Source organism: Tenrec ecaudatus, chromosome 12 (assembly GCF_050624435.1).
Source record: "Tenrec ecaudatus isolate mTenEca1 chromosome 12, mTenEca1.hap1, whole genome shotgun sequence".
In the NCBI taxonomy this organism is placed as follows: Eukaryota; Metazoa; Chordata; class Mammalia; order Afrosoricida; family Tenrecidae; genus Tenrec; species Tenrec ecaudatus.
This window is the reverse complement of record NC_134541.1, coordinates 16,243,995-16,256,450: the sequence shown is the minus strand read 5'-3', so window position 1 is coordinate 16,256,450 and position 12,456 is coordinate 16,243,995. Positions and strand designations below refer to the sequence as shown.

Here is a 12,456-nt window from a genome sequence, read left to right as displayed (position 1 = left end):
TGTGAGGGGACTCCCCCAAGGCCAAGCAGCTGGGAAGGGCCAGAGGCTGGGCGGCTCCCTGGCTCAGTGTTCTTGGGCATGTCCCCCCCACATCTCAGGGCAGCTTTCCCCATCTGCTACCTGGAAGACCTCCACCTCATGGTGTCCACACTCACTGGGCAGCGTCCCACCACACAGTAGGTGCTTAGTAAATGAACCGCCCTCTGCCCTCTTACTCTGAGGGTGGGGAATGTTGGGAGGGGTTCCAGCAGGGTCTTCCACGGAGACCCCAGGCCAGCATTGCATAAGCGGCACCGTTTGTACCCAGAGCCACTCAGTGCCTGGTGTCGCTGCAGTTTTAATGACGTTGGTCCTAATTCCCGCGCCCTTGGGTCTGAAGCGGTCCCCAGAGGAGGGGACGGCCAGGACCAGCCCCACAGGCCCCTCCCCGGCAGGTCGCCCCCCCGGAGTGGGAGGGTGGGGGAGGTGAGCAACGGTGATGAGGCTTCTGGTCCTCAGCCTTCAGGGGTGGGGTGGGGGCCCATGGGGGCGCCCCGATGGACCTCGGGGCGAGGTGCTAGGAGGCTGGGGCTTCGTCGTCGGCGCGGTGGCCAGCGTAGAGCGCGGCCAGCGGCCGGAAGCGCGGCCCCCAGCCGCTGAGATAGGCGAAGTCCTGCTCGGAGCCCGAGGAGCCGGTGTGCAGCGAGCTGAGCGAGGCGGCGGGCGAGTCCGCGCCCTCGAAGGCGTACGTCTGGAAGGCGTCGTAGGGCGGCACCGACAGGTCCCCGTCCGCCAGGGCCACCTTGCGTCCGATGAAGTCCCTGAACACCGAGAAGTCCGGCTCGGGGCTCGGCGGCCCCTGCGGCAGCGAGTGGCGCTCCGAGGGCAGGCTGGCTTGCGGGGGGCTGCCCGCGCCCCCGTCCCCGCCTGCGCCCCCGCCACCTCCCGCGTCGCCGCCCTTGAGCTCGCCAAAGTCGTAGAGGCTCCGCAGTGCCGACATGTCGTAGGCTTCCGTGTCCTGCTCGCCGCCGCCCTCGTCGTTGTATTTGATGACGTTGTCGCGCATGTCCTCGTCCTCGTCTGAGGTCAGGTGGCTCTTGTGGTGGCGCCGCAGGGTGAGGATCAGCAGCACCAGCACTGCTCGGGGGGAGGGAGTGGGGGGAGAAGAGGGGGCAGTGAGGGCCAGCCACTCGTTCTATGGGGTGGGGGCTGGGGTCCTCACTTCTACCCCCAGCCTCCCATGACAGAGAGCCGGCCACCTTAGCACCTCAAAGACTTGAGTACAGTCATTGTAGGCTGCTGTCTGGGAAGGTAGTGAGCTACCCATCATTTGAGGGAGGTGTATAAATCTAGGCTAGACTACTACTGGGGTGAACCCATAGCAGGGCTGGTTTTCAAGGGCATGGAGCTATTAGGTGGCTTCACACTAACACTGACTCAGAACTCCCCTGGGGTTTTGCAAACCTTCATAGAAGTAGATTGCCAGGCCCTTTTTCCTAAAGACCGGCTGGTGGATTCAAACTGCCCAACTTTAGGTTAGCAGCCCCATGCTTAACCATTGTGTCAGCAGGGCACCGTGGGTGTTGAGGAGAGGGCTGAGTTCAGCTTCTAAGGGCCCACCCTCACCTCCATGAAGACTACTTGTTGGGGGTGCCCGGGAAGCAGAGAGGCACAGTGGGGCGGAGGGAGTGAAAGATGCCCTTGATTCTGACCACTCTTTCACCCTCACTCTTGTTCGGTCCATTGGGTCTCAGGTCCTGAGGCCTACTGCAGGGAGCCTTCCTGGGGCTGGCCCTCCTCCCTTCACCTCCAGGCCCTGGAGAATGTTCTCCTCCCTCTGTCCCAGTGGTTCTCAAAGTGTGGCCTCTGGACCAGCAGCCTAGTATCACCTGGGTGATGAGATGCAGAGGCTTGGGACCCAGCCTCCATCTCCCAGGTGAAGCCCGACAGCTGATGTGTTAACAAGGCCTCTGGGCGATGCTGGTCTCTGGGCGGCACAGTGGTTTGTGATTGGTTGCCAACCGGGTCTCCTGCTTCGTTAACTGCACCACCTGCTGGGTGTCTGGACTGAGGGTGAAGCCTCAGGAGAGCTGGGACAAAATCTTGACATTGGAGGTCACTATCTACTCTGATACCTGTCCCACCAGCAGCCAACTGAACCCAAACACATGTGTTCCCAGTAAGAGATCAGACTGTCCAGGAGCTAAACTGACCCAAACTGAACTAGCTCAAGTGCCCAAAATGCCAGCTATCACCATCACAATCACCAAGGGCAGAAAGACAGCTGCACCTCAGCTCTGACCACTGGGCTTCCTGGGGCAGCAGGGCTGAGAAACTCTAGGGAGGGCCAGGTGGCACGTGCCAGCCATGCTCAGTCTCCTGGGACATGCCAGCATGTCCCTTGTCCCTACCTCACTGCTTACCACAAGAATGACCTCTGCCAATCCTTCGGCAACCTGCCTGTGGCCAAGCTCCTAGGTGTGGTCCCTCCTGGCTGGAGGCCAGGCCCCGTCCTCCTAGCCCTGGCCCCGTGGCTCAGAAACCCGTTTTTACAGAGGGTGCACTTTACAGCAGTTTCATTTTCCAAGGCAGTGCAAACAAATTTCTGCCTAATTGCCCACAAACGAAGAAAGTGCACATCAGTGCTCTAAAGGTGACGGGCGGAATCGCTGATCAGGCATGGCACATCTGTCGCCCGCCGCCCACACTCCCACCATCTGCTCTCACGGGCATCCCCCTCCGCAGCTCCCAAAGCCGCCCATCCATCTTCCCCACTTCTCTCCTGACACCTACCCTCCCTCCTGTCCTCCCTTGGGTTCTGGTCCCCGGCCTCCGCCCCTTCCCTGTCACATGCCCCCTTGTTAGGTGGTGAGCCGGCACCTTGTCCTGTGGCCCCGGCAGCTGCCTCTGACTACTGGTCCAGCAGCAGTGCTTTGGAGGACCCCAAACTGTCCAGTGTTCTGTCTGTCCATCCCTCCATCCCCCCAGCCAGCTAGCCAGCCAGCCATTGAATTCTCTGGCGCCTTCATCTGGTTACTTATTTATCCCTGCTGTGAGCTCCTCCTCTGTGCTAGAAGGTTCCAGGTGCTTGGGAAGCATCAGTGGAAAGAAAGAAACAAAAACAAACTCACTGCCATAGGGCAAATTTGGACTCATAGCCACCCTCTAGGACAGAATAGAACTTCTCGGTGTGTTTCTGAGACTGTAACTCTTGATGGCAGTCGAAAGCCTCATCTGTCTCCCTCTGAGCAGCTGGTGGTTTCAAACTGCTGCCCTTGTAGTTAGCAGCCCAATGCGTAACCCATGACACCCCATCGGTGGACAGCGAGACTAAACATCCTGCGCACCGGGAAAGCTGGCGTTGCCTGCACGGAGATGGGGAGATGGGAGGAGGGAAGTGACATGCGAACTTCGAGCATCTCCCAGTCAGTCAAGAGGACATGTTGAACAGGAAGGTGGATCTACAATGTGGGGCTCAGGGGAGAGAGCCTGGCTGGAGGCTGAGCTATGGGAGCTGTCGGCTTCTAAACAGAACTGACAGTCACAGACTGGAGGGGGCACTGAGGGCGTGAACGCGGATAATGGACCCAGTTAAGAAGTCAGAGAGAGCCGGAGAAGGCTGCTTAGAAGATGGAGAGCAAGTGATCTGGGAGGTGGGATGAGGATCCAGAGAAATGGAGTCTTGGAAGTGAAGTGAAGGAGACCAAGGGGGATGACTCACACACCCATTCACCCTTTCATTCACCCAGGTCTCCCCTCACCTCCTCATCTAGCCATTCATTCATTTATTCATTCACTCCTTCAACAAGCCCCGGGGCTGACTGTATGCCAGGCACCAGGCTAGAGAAGCAGGCCCTGCTCCATGAGGGCCGCCGGGACGTGGCTTCTGTTTGTTGGCTGATTCTGTTTTGCTTCTGCGGGGAGACGACACATTAATGCATTGTCACAGCAGGGTCTGTGCTAAGAGAGGGAACTAAGCCTGTGGCCGCTGAGTCAATTCCAGGACGTGGCCACCTCGTGAGTTACAGAGTCGACTGCTCCGGAGCGTGTCCTTGGATGCCAACTTTATAGACACATACCTCCAGACCTTTCTCTCTCAGCACCACTGGATGGAATGTGCAACCTGGCCCTCCCTGGAGTTTCTCAGCCCGGCTGCCCCGGGGATCCCGGTACTCAGAGCAGAGGTGCAGCGGTCTTTCTGCCCTTGGTGGCTGCGATGGTGATAGCTGGAGATTTGGCCACTTGAGCTAATTCAGCTTTGGCCAGTTTAGCTCCCGGACAACCTGATCTCTTACTGGGGACATATGTGGGGGCTCAGTTGGCTGCTGGTGGGACAGGTATCAGAGTAGATTTTGCCCTCGTGTGTCAAGATTTTGCACTAGCTCTCTCAAAGTCAGCAGTTTGAAACCACCAGCTGCTCCATGGGAGAAAGATGAGGCTTTCTGCTCCCAGAATGATGGAAAGCCTTGGAACCCACTGGAGCAGTTCTGCTCTGCTCCATAACCTGTACGGTCACGATGACTCAGATCCAACTCGATGACATCTAGCGGGAGGTGGGGTTAATCTGATTTCAACTCAGAAAGCTAACTGCACCATTAGGCAAGCCACTTGGTCTCCCTGAGCCTCAGTCTCCTCTTCTGAGAAAGGGGGTGATGTATCTGACTGAGTAATTGTGGGCCTGACCAGAAAGAGCCCAACATGGAGTGTGAGAAAGGGCTGTAGACCCACAGAGGAGCCCTGGGGGAGGGAGGCCGTCCAGCCGTTAAGCACTCAGGTGCCCCATTAGAGGATGGCAGTTCAAACCCACCAGCTGCTCCGCCGGATGGAAGGTGGATTTTGGTCAAGAGATGCCACCCCAGGAATCCACAGAGGCAGTTCTCCCCTGTCCTGTAGGGTTGATATGATTTGGAGTTGGCTTGATGGCAATGAGTACAGACAAACCCCAAATTCACTGCCATAGACTTGAGGCTGACTCATGGCGAACCTATCGGACAGGGTGGACCTACTCCTGTGACTCTTTACGGGAGTAGAAAGCCTCCTCTTTCTCTTGAGGAGCGGCTGGTGGTTTAGAACTGCTGATCCTATGGCTATCAACCTAATGCATAACCACTATGCCACAAGGGGTCTAGTCATAGAGAATTAAATATGTATTAAAGAATTTGATGTTGAATTTCAGGGAGGGTGTGGGGCTGAGTGGCAGGTGGGCCATGAGAGGTGACATCCTCTGGAATTGGTGGTCAGAAGATACTGTAGGTTACAGCTAGCCCATTGTACAGGGAGGGCAACTGAGGTCCCTCAGGGGCTAGCTAGGGAGGAAACCCAGGCCCAGTTGGGGGTTTGCCGGGTAGGGTGGGGGTGGGGGGCCTTGGGAGGCTCACCAACAAGAATGAGGACGCAGACCAGCAGGGCGATGAGGGCGCCGGGGCTCAGCGAGGCGGCCATGACAAAGGCCGTGGTGTTGCAGGACTGGATGGTGCCTGAGCTGTCGCAGCCGCAGATTCGGATGGTGAGCGTGCCGGTGCTGCTCAGGGTGGGCGGCCCGCTGTCCACCACCAGGATGGGCAGGAAGAACACGTCCTGCTCCTGTCGGTTGAAGCCCACGTGTTGTGTGTGCACGGCAGCTGTGTTGTCTGCTCCGGAAGAAGGGCTGGCTGTGACTCAGGGCTGGGCTCAGCCTCCCTGTCCCAGCCATCCCCTGAGCCCACCTCCAGATCCCACTTGCTCCACCCCCAGCTGACTGATAGGCCTATTCCCTGCTCCCCCAAACTCTGCTCCCAGCTGTCTCCCAAATGCTGTCCTCACCTGTCCAAAGATTGTCCCCAGCCATACAGCCCACAGTGCTGTCCTCAGTCAGCCCAAGAGTCTACTCCCAGCTGTCGCAAGATTCTCTTTTCAACAGTTCCAAGATTCTGTCCCTGGCGAGGCCAAGGCCCTATCCCTAACTATTCCAAGATTCTGTCCCTGGCTGGGCCAAGGTCCTGTCCCTACTATGTCAGACATTCTTTTTTTGGCCGTTTGTCTCAAGAGCCTGCTTTTGTTCCTCCCCGGAATCCACCCCAGTGTCCCAATGTGCTCTGGTCCCTGGGGTCCTGTGGTCCTTGGGCTGCAGCTTGCCAGGCCCCGACAAGTGCCCAGGTCATCGGAGGGGACTGTGCATGCTGGCTGAAGGATCTTTCTATTGCACTATGTCCCAAGGGCAGGCAGACGTTCTGGTGAAGAGGCTCAGTCTGGAGGGTTTTGTGAATGGTCCAGGAACACCATGGGACCCCAGCACGCCAAAGGCCCCCTCGTGTTAACGCATGGCAGCAGGAACCGAGAACAGACACAAACTGTACTTGTTTTGCTTTTCCTCTAGCCTGTTACTGAAGTGTCAGGTGGGGACCTGGCAGAGGAGTGTCTGATTTGGGAGCACGGGTTTAGGTGTGGGCACATCCACGTCTCCAAGAGGTCGGCAGTTGGAGTGCTCCCCCCGGTGCCTCAGAAGAAAGGCCTGGCATAGACTTCTGAAGTGTCAGGCGCGGACAGCTCCAAGGCAGGCCCTCCCACTCTGACATACGCATGTGGGGCTGCCGGGAGCCAGAAGTGGAAAGGCAAAAAGAAATCACTGCAGCTTGACAACTTTCCAGAAAATGTCTAAAAATAATAATAGGGAGCCTAGTATTGACCAGCTAGGGAAGCTCAGCTTCTTGGGATCAGATTTCTCATTTATAAATGGAGGCCCAGCGTATTGTTCCATCCTGTGAGGTGGGAGGGTGGAGCATACGGGATGGTCCGCACCTGCCCCTGTGAACAGCCCCTGTGAACAGCCCCTGCACAGAGAGGCTGGTTGTTCCGTTTTCCTGGCACCGCATCACGCCATGACCCTCTGGCTAGACTTCCCTGCCTCTCCTCACCTGATTCCTGCTATCTGAATGCCCTCTCCACCCTCTTGCCTGGGCAAATTCCTCATCTGTCATCCCCCGGAGAAATGCCATCTCCTTCCTGCGGCCTCCTTTCTTAGCTTGCCTGGGAAGGAAGGATTTATGACATCTTCCCCCAGCTCGGACTAACCAGGGGCCAGAAACACCTCAGTTACAGCACTTGTCACGTTGTGTTACAGTAGTGTGTGCCAGTCTCTGCTACATGGACAGCTGGCTCCCAGCGCTGAGCCAGTCCTGAAGAGCAAGGTGGGAATCACACCTTTGGGCTACCTGGCGGCCCTGAGTCAGCTCCTCAAGCTCTGTCTTGGGTGCGACACCTCTTCCATCACAGGGTGAGACAGGTCCAGCTGGGAAACATCTGCCTTCCCCTGAGGAAGACAGGCGGCTCAAGAGCAGGATGGAGAGGAAAGGCAGATGTGGATACATTCTGACCAGAAACATGGCACGGGGGACTCTGAATAAAGCCCCATGTAATGCCTACAACCACTCAACACGAAGGCGTTATCCCTGTGGACTAGACCGGCATTGAGGCTCAGTGAGAAGTGTTTGAATTAATCCTTGACACTGTGCCTTCAATTCCACTATCTACCATCGGGGGGGGGGGTGCCTGGTAGGGCGCCAAGCCACGGCTAAGGGATGATCAAGCACGTGGATCATTCAGCTTTACATGTACCCTGCCAACCACTGAATTGGTAGCATAGCTACCTTTGACATGCATCCATCAAATCATTCGTCATCATCCGGTGCATCCACCCATCCACCCATCATTATATTGACTAACTTCTGTGTGCTAGCACCGTGCTGGTCACTCGTAAAACAACGACTAAACACAGAGCCTGATGGGATCTCATGTTCTAATGGGAGAGGCAACCGTTAAGTAAACCCACAATTCAGTCTACAACTACAAACCCTGACAGGTGAACCCAAGTACAGGGAGAATACACACAGAGGACCTGAGTCAGCCTGGGAAACCAGGGTGGGCTTCTTAGAAGAAACGATACCACACTGCTGAGCCCTGGGTGACAAACAGGCATTCACCAGGAGAGAGAGTGGCACATGCAAAGGCCCTGAGGCCAGCTGGCCGGCACATCGTGCGCTCCAGGAACTGAAGGCAGTCCAGTGTGAGCCAAGATGGGGTGAGAGGGGAGGCAGAGACTCACTGTGGCAGATCTGGCCAGGAATTTGGATGCTTTCCCTAAAATCAATGTGTGTGGTGGTCACAGGTTGGTGGGTTTGAAGCCCCCCCCCCCACCGCAAAAAAGGAAAATGACCTGATGCTATATCATCCATTCATCCCATAGAAAATGTTAATCAGGAGGGGGGGAGGTAAAAAAAGAAAAGAAATGGGTAGAGGGGGCACAGGGCACTAACCCACCCAAGGGGAGGGTATTGCTTATATCTCCACAGGGAAAGAGGGACCAGACTTCCACCCAATGCTCCAAGATGCGAATGCAACATGCCAACATAGAGTAGGGAAGCAGTGGAGAGGTCTGAGGGGCCAGCCCCAATCCCAACTACGTGGACACCTGCCCCTCCCCCCAGAAGAATTTACTTCAGAGGACAGCACTGATTCTGCAGCTCAGGGAGAGGGACATATCTGATCAGAACACACGGGAGCAAATGAAGGGGAAGGAAGAGAGAGTGGAGCACATCCTGGCTCACCAAACCTTGACAACGATATTCCCGCTCAGAGTAGCCAGTCCACAGAAAGGACCATATGGCCTGCCCCACTATGAGACACGACGACCCTCACTGACCCATAGCCCTACAGGGGACAACACTGGAGACACAGTGTGGGAATTTCGTCTAATCTGATCCGATCACACCGAGGCCAAACACTAAGGGCATGGAACAGAAGAGCAGGGGGAGCAGAGCAAGGAAGTCCTCAGGGAATACCAAAAATAGACTTTGGGGCCAGAGCTTGGAGCCCCAACAGGCTCAACTAGAAAACACTCCTAAAGATCAACAAACAGTCCTTAAACTAACAACAAGCTTTTCTTTTTTCCTTTCTTGCTTTTTTTTTTTTTGTCATTGGCTTGTTGTTGTTTTGTTTTGTTGCTTGGTTTTGCTCTGGCTTGTTTTTGTGCATGTTATTGTCTCTGCAGGTCTGTTTAAATAAGATAGGCTGGATGAACAATCTGGAGGAGAAAACAATGGAAACAGTTCCAGGGGAACATGGGAGAGGGGGAGGTGGGGGAAAGGAAGTTGTGTTAACAAACCCAGGGACAAGGGAACAACAAGTGATCCAAATCGGTGCTGAGGAGGGTGTAGGAGGCCTGGTAAGGTGCGACCAAGGGTAATGTAGCTGAGAGGAATTACTGTAACCCAAATGAAGACTTAGCATGATAGTGAGACAAGAGGAAAGTCAAAGGAAATAGAGGAAAGAGCTAGGAGGTAAAGGGCATTTATAGAGGTCTAAATAAAGGCATGTACATATATAAATATATTTTTATATGATGATAGGGAAATAGATCTATGTGCATATATGTATAGGTTTAGTATTAAGGTAACAGATAGACATTGGGCCTCCACTCAAGTCCTCCCTCAATGCAAGAATACTTTGTTCTATTAAACTGGCATTCCACGATGCTCACCTTCCCAACACAATCACTGAAGACAAAGCAGGTGCATAAGCAAGTGTGGTGAATAAAGCTGATGGTGCCAGGCTATCAAAAGATATAGCCTGGGGTCTTAAAGGCTTGAAAGTAAACAAGCAGCCATCTAGCTGAGAAGCAACAAAGCCTACATGGAAGAAGCACACCAGCCTGTGTGATCATGAGTGTCAAAGGAATCAGGTATCAGGCATCATCAGAACAAAAAATCATATCATTGTGAATGATGGGGTGTTAGTAGTGGGGACCCAAAGCCCATCTGTAGGCAATTGACATCCCCTTACAGAAGGGTTGCAGGGAGGAGACGAGCCAGTCAGGGTGCAGTGTAGCAACGATGAAACATAGTTCCTCTAGTTCCTAAATGTTTCCTCTCCACCCCACTATCATGATCCTAATTTTATCTTACAAATCTGGTTAGATAGGAACTGGAAACAGGGAATCCAGGGTGGATGTTCCCTTCAGGACCAGTGGTGAGAGTGGCGATACCAAGAGGGTGGAAGTTAGGGTGGGGTGGAAAGAGGGAACTGATTACAAGGATCTACATGTAACTTCCTCCCTGGGGGACCGACAACAGAAAAGTGGGTGAAGGGAGACACCAGCTAGTGTAAGATATGACAAAATAATAATTTATAAATTATCAAGGGTTCATGAGGGATGGGGGATGGGGGAGGGAGGGGGGAAAATGAGGAGCTGGTGTCAGAGGCTTAAGTGGAGAGCAAATGTTTTGAGAATGATGAGGGCAACAAATGTACAAATGTGCTTTATACAATTGATGTATGTATGGATTGTGATAAGGGTTGTATGATCCCTAATAAAATGATATATATATATATAAAAGAAAATGTTGATCTGGCTCCCTTTAAAGGTAGGGCTGCTCTAGCCCCTGGGGCTGCAATGAACAAGACAGGTGGGGTTCCTGCCCCCATGGAGCCCATGTCCTGGTCGGGGAAGTGTGTCATTGACAACTGGGGGTGGGGGGATTAGATTTAGAGGAGTCATTATAAAGTGCTGCGTGCTTGAGGTGTGAGATAACAGTGGCCGTGTAAGAGGCCAAGGGAAGTTGGCAGATTTGAGAAACGAGTGGCTGGCGCTGGCTGAGCCTCAGATTCCCCAGCAATAGCAGGAGCTGCTGTCTCTCAGGGTGCCTGGCCCGACCATGGAGCCGTATGTTCAGAGGGCTCTGTTCCCTGCCACACCCCCATCCCATCATTCCAGCAATTTCCCAAGCCGCCCTCCTGGGCAGCCACTGGCCTCAGCTGGGGAATCCTCGGGCTGCCCCAGGCCCCCACACCACCCTTCTAGGTGGGATTGGCGCCTGGCGCCACCTCCATCCATCTGGCCTGACATAGATCAGTGTCAATCCCTGGCTGCAGAAGCAATATTTATAAATCACGTTTCCAAACTGGCTACACATTTGTACAAAGAAACAGATGGGTTGGGGTAGCCGCCTGCCATCCAGGATATTTATATGGTGAGGAGGAAGGGGGCTTGGCGTGCTGCTGGGGGGACTGGAGGGGGACCTTTTCTGTGACGCTGACCTCAAGCCCACTGCTGCCACCCTTGTCTGGAGCTTGGAGCAGGTGGTTACGCTGATGTGAGCTCCAGGGCCCCGACAAACAGAGGCAGCGGGGGTGGGGGCAGAACCTCAGGCCCTCTGGGGTGGAATGACGCAGGAACTTGGCCAGGTGAGCCAGGGATATTGGTGGCTCCTGGACAGCACCGGCACAATGAGCAGATCTGTCCCGGATGTTAAAACAGAGACACTGCCCAAAAGGTTTAAACAGCTGCTCCTCTGAGGTCCCCAAATGTCCCTTTGTCACCTCAGCCTTTCCCTCCTGGCTCCTCAACACTCTCCCAACCTCGAAACCGGCAAACAAATGAAGGGTTAAAGCCTACCCGGAACTGGCTATTCATTATGGCCAGTGGCCTTCCTTATGGGTTGTCTGAGCTGCACTGGTTGTTAAATATTTTTTAACATGACTCCTGGGACCACACATGGCCCAAGCCCATGGAAGACCTCCCCTTTGTGGGGAATAAAGTTCCCAGGGGGCTCTCAGACCCTGTGCAGGGCAAGAAGGAACCAGTCTGCTCTGTCCCCCAATGGTTCTCTGACCACATCTCCTGGTAGTCTCCTCCTCTTCCTGGAATGCCCCAGCCTGCCCTGGCCCCAGGGCCTTTGCACTTTCAGTTTCTGCCACGTTGCCCTTTGTCCTGTTATCTGCCCAGCCACACCCTCATTTCTTTCAGATTCCTCACCACCTGCTGATGTTCTCAGGGAGGCCATTCCAGACCCCCAATTTAGAAAATCCAGGCTCTTGTGTAGGTTGGCTTCTCTCCACTCCCACCCCACCCCCGTCTGTCATTGTCCCCAACAGCGGATTTGGCTGTTGAATTTCTAACTCCCTTCAGTAGAATGCAAACTCCAGGGGGATAGGGATGCTCAATAAACATTTGCAGAATGATGGAATTGAAATGTTGTACAGATGACATTGGGGCCTCCTAGCCCCCGAGGGACCACCATCCCATCTTACAGATGACGAAACGGAAACTTTCGAGAGGCACAGGGATGACCACAGAGAGCCATCCACTGCCCCTGGACTTGCGCACAGCTCTCCCAACTCCTAAGCAGCCCTGGAGGGCGTAGTGGGTGACATGTTGGGCTGTCAACTGCAAGGTGAGCAGTTCAAACCCACCAGCTGCTCCTTGGGAGCAAAGATGAGTCTTTCTGCCCCTATAAAGGTTTGCAGTTCTATACTGTTCTGTAGGGTTGTTAAGAGTTGGAATCGACTCGATGACCATGCATCTAGTTTTGGACTTTTGGTGCTAAATCCCAGTCCATTCCGGTCCCCTCCTCCTGCCTGCTTCTACCCCTTCTTGGAAAGGTTCAAAGGTGAGCTTCCTGGGAAATCTTCCGGGGGATATCTCACAATGGAATCAGCTTAACT

General features: G+C 54.5%; 1 protein-coding gene across 1 annotated transcript in view; it reads right to left on the bottom strand.

Annotated features, from left to right (window-relative positions):
* Positions 1 to 556: 556 nt before the first annotated feature.
* Positions 557 to 12,456, bottom strand: part of CDH22 (cadherin 22) — a 78,918-nt gene continuing 67,018 nt past the window's right edge. Inside the window, exons 10-11 of the mRNA XM_075527773.1 lie at positions 5,358 to 5,609; positions 557 to 1,116 (exon numbers count right to left, since the gene is read on the bottom strand). Of these exons, the coding sequence (XP_075383888.1) occupies positions 557 to 1,116; positions 5,358 to 5,609 (812 nt within the window). The remainder of the gene's footprint in view (positions 1,117 to 5,357; positions 5,610 to 12,456) is intronic.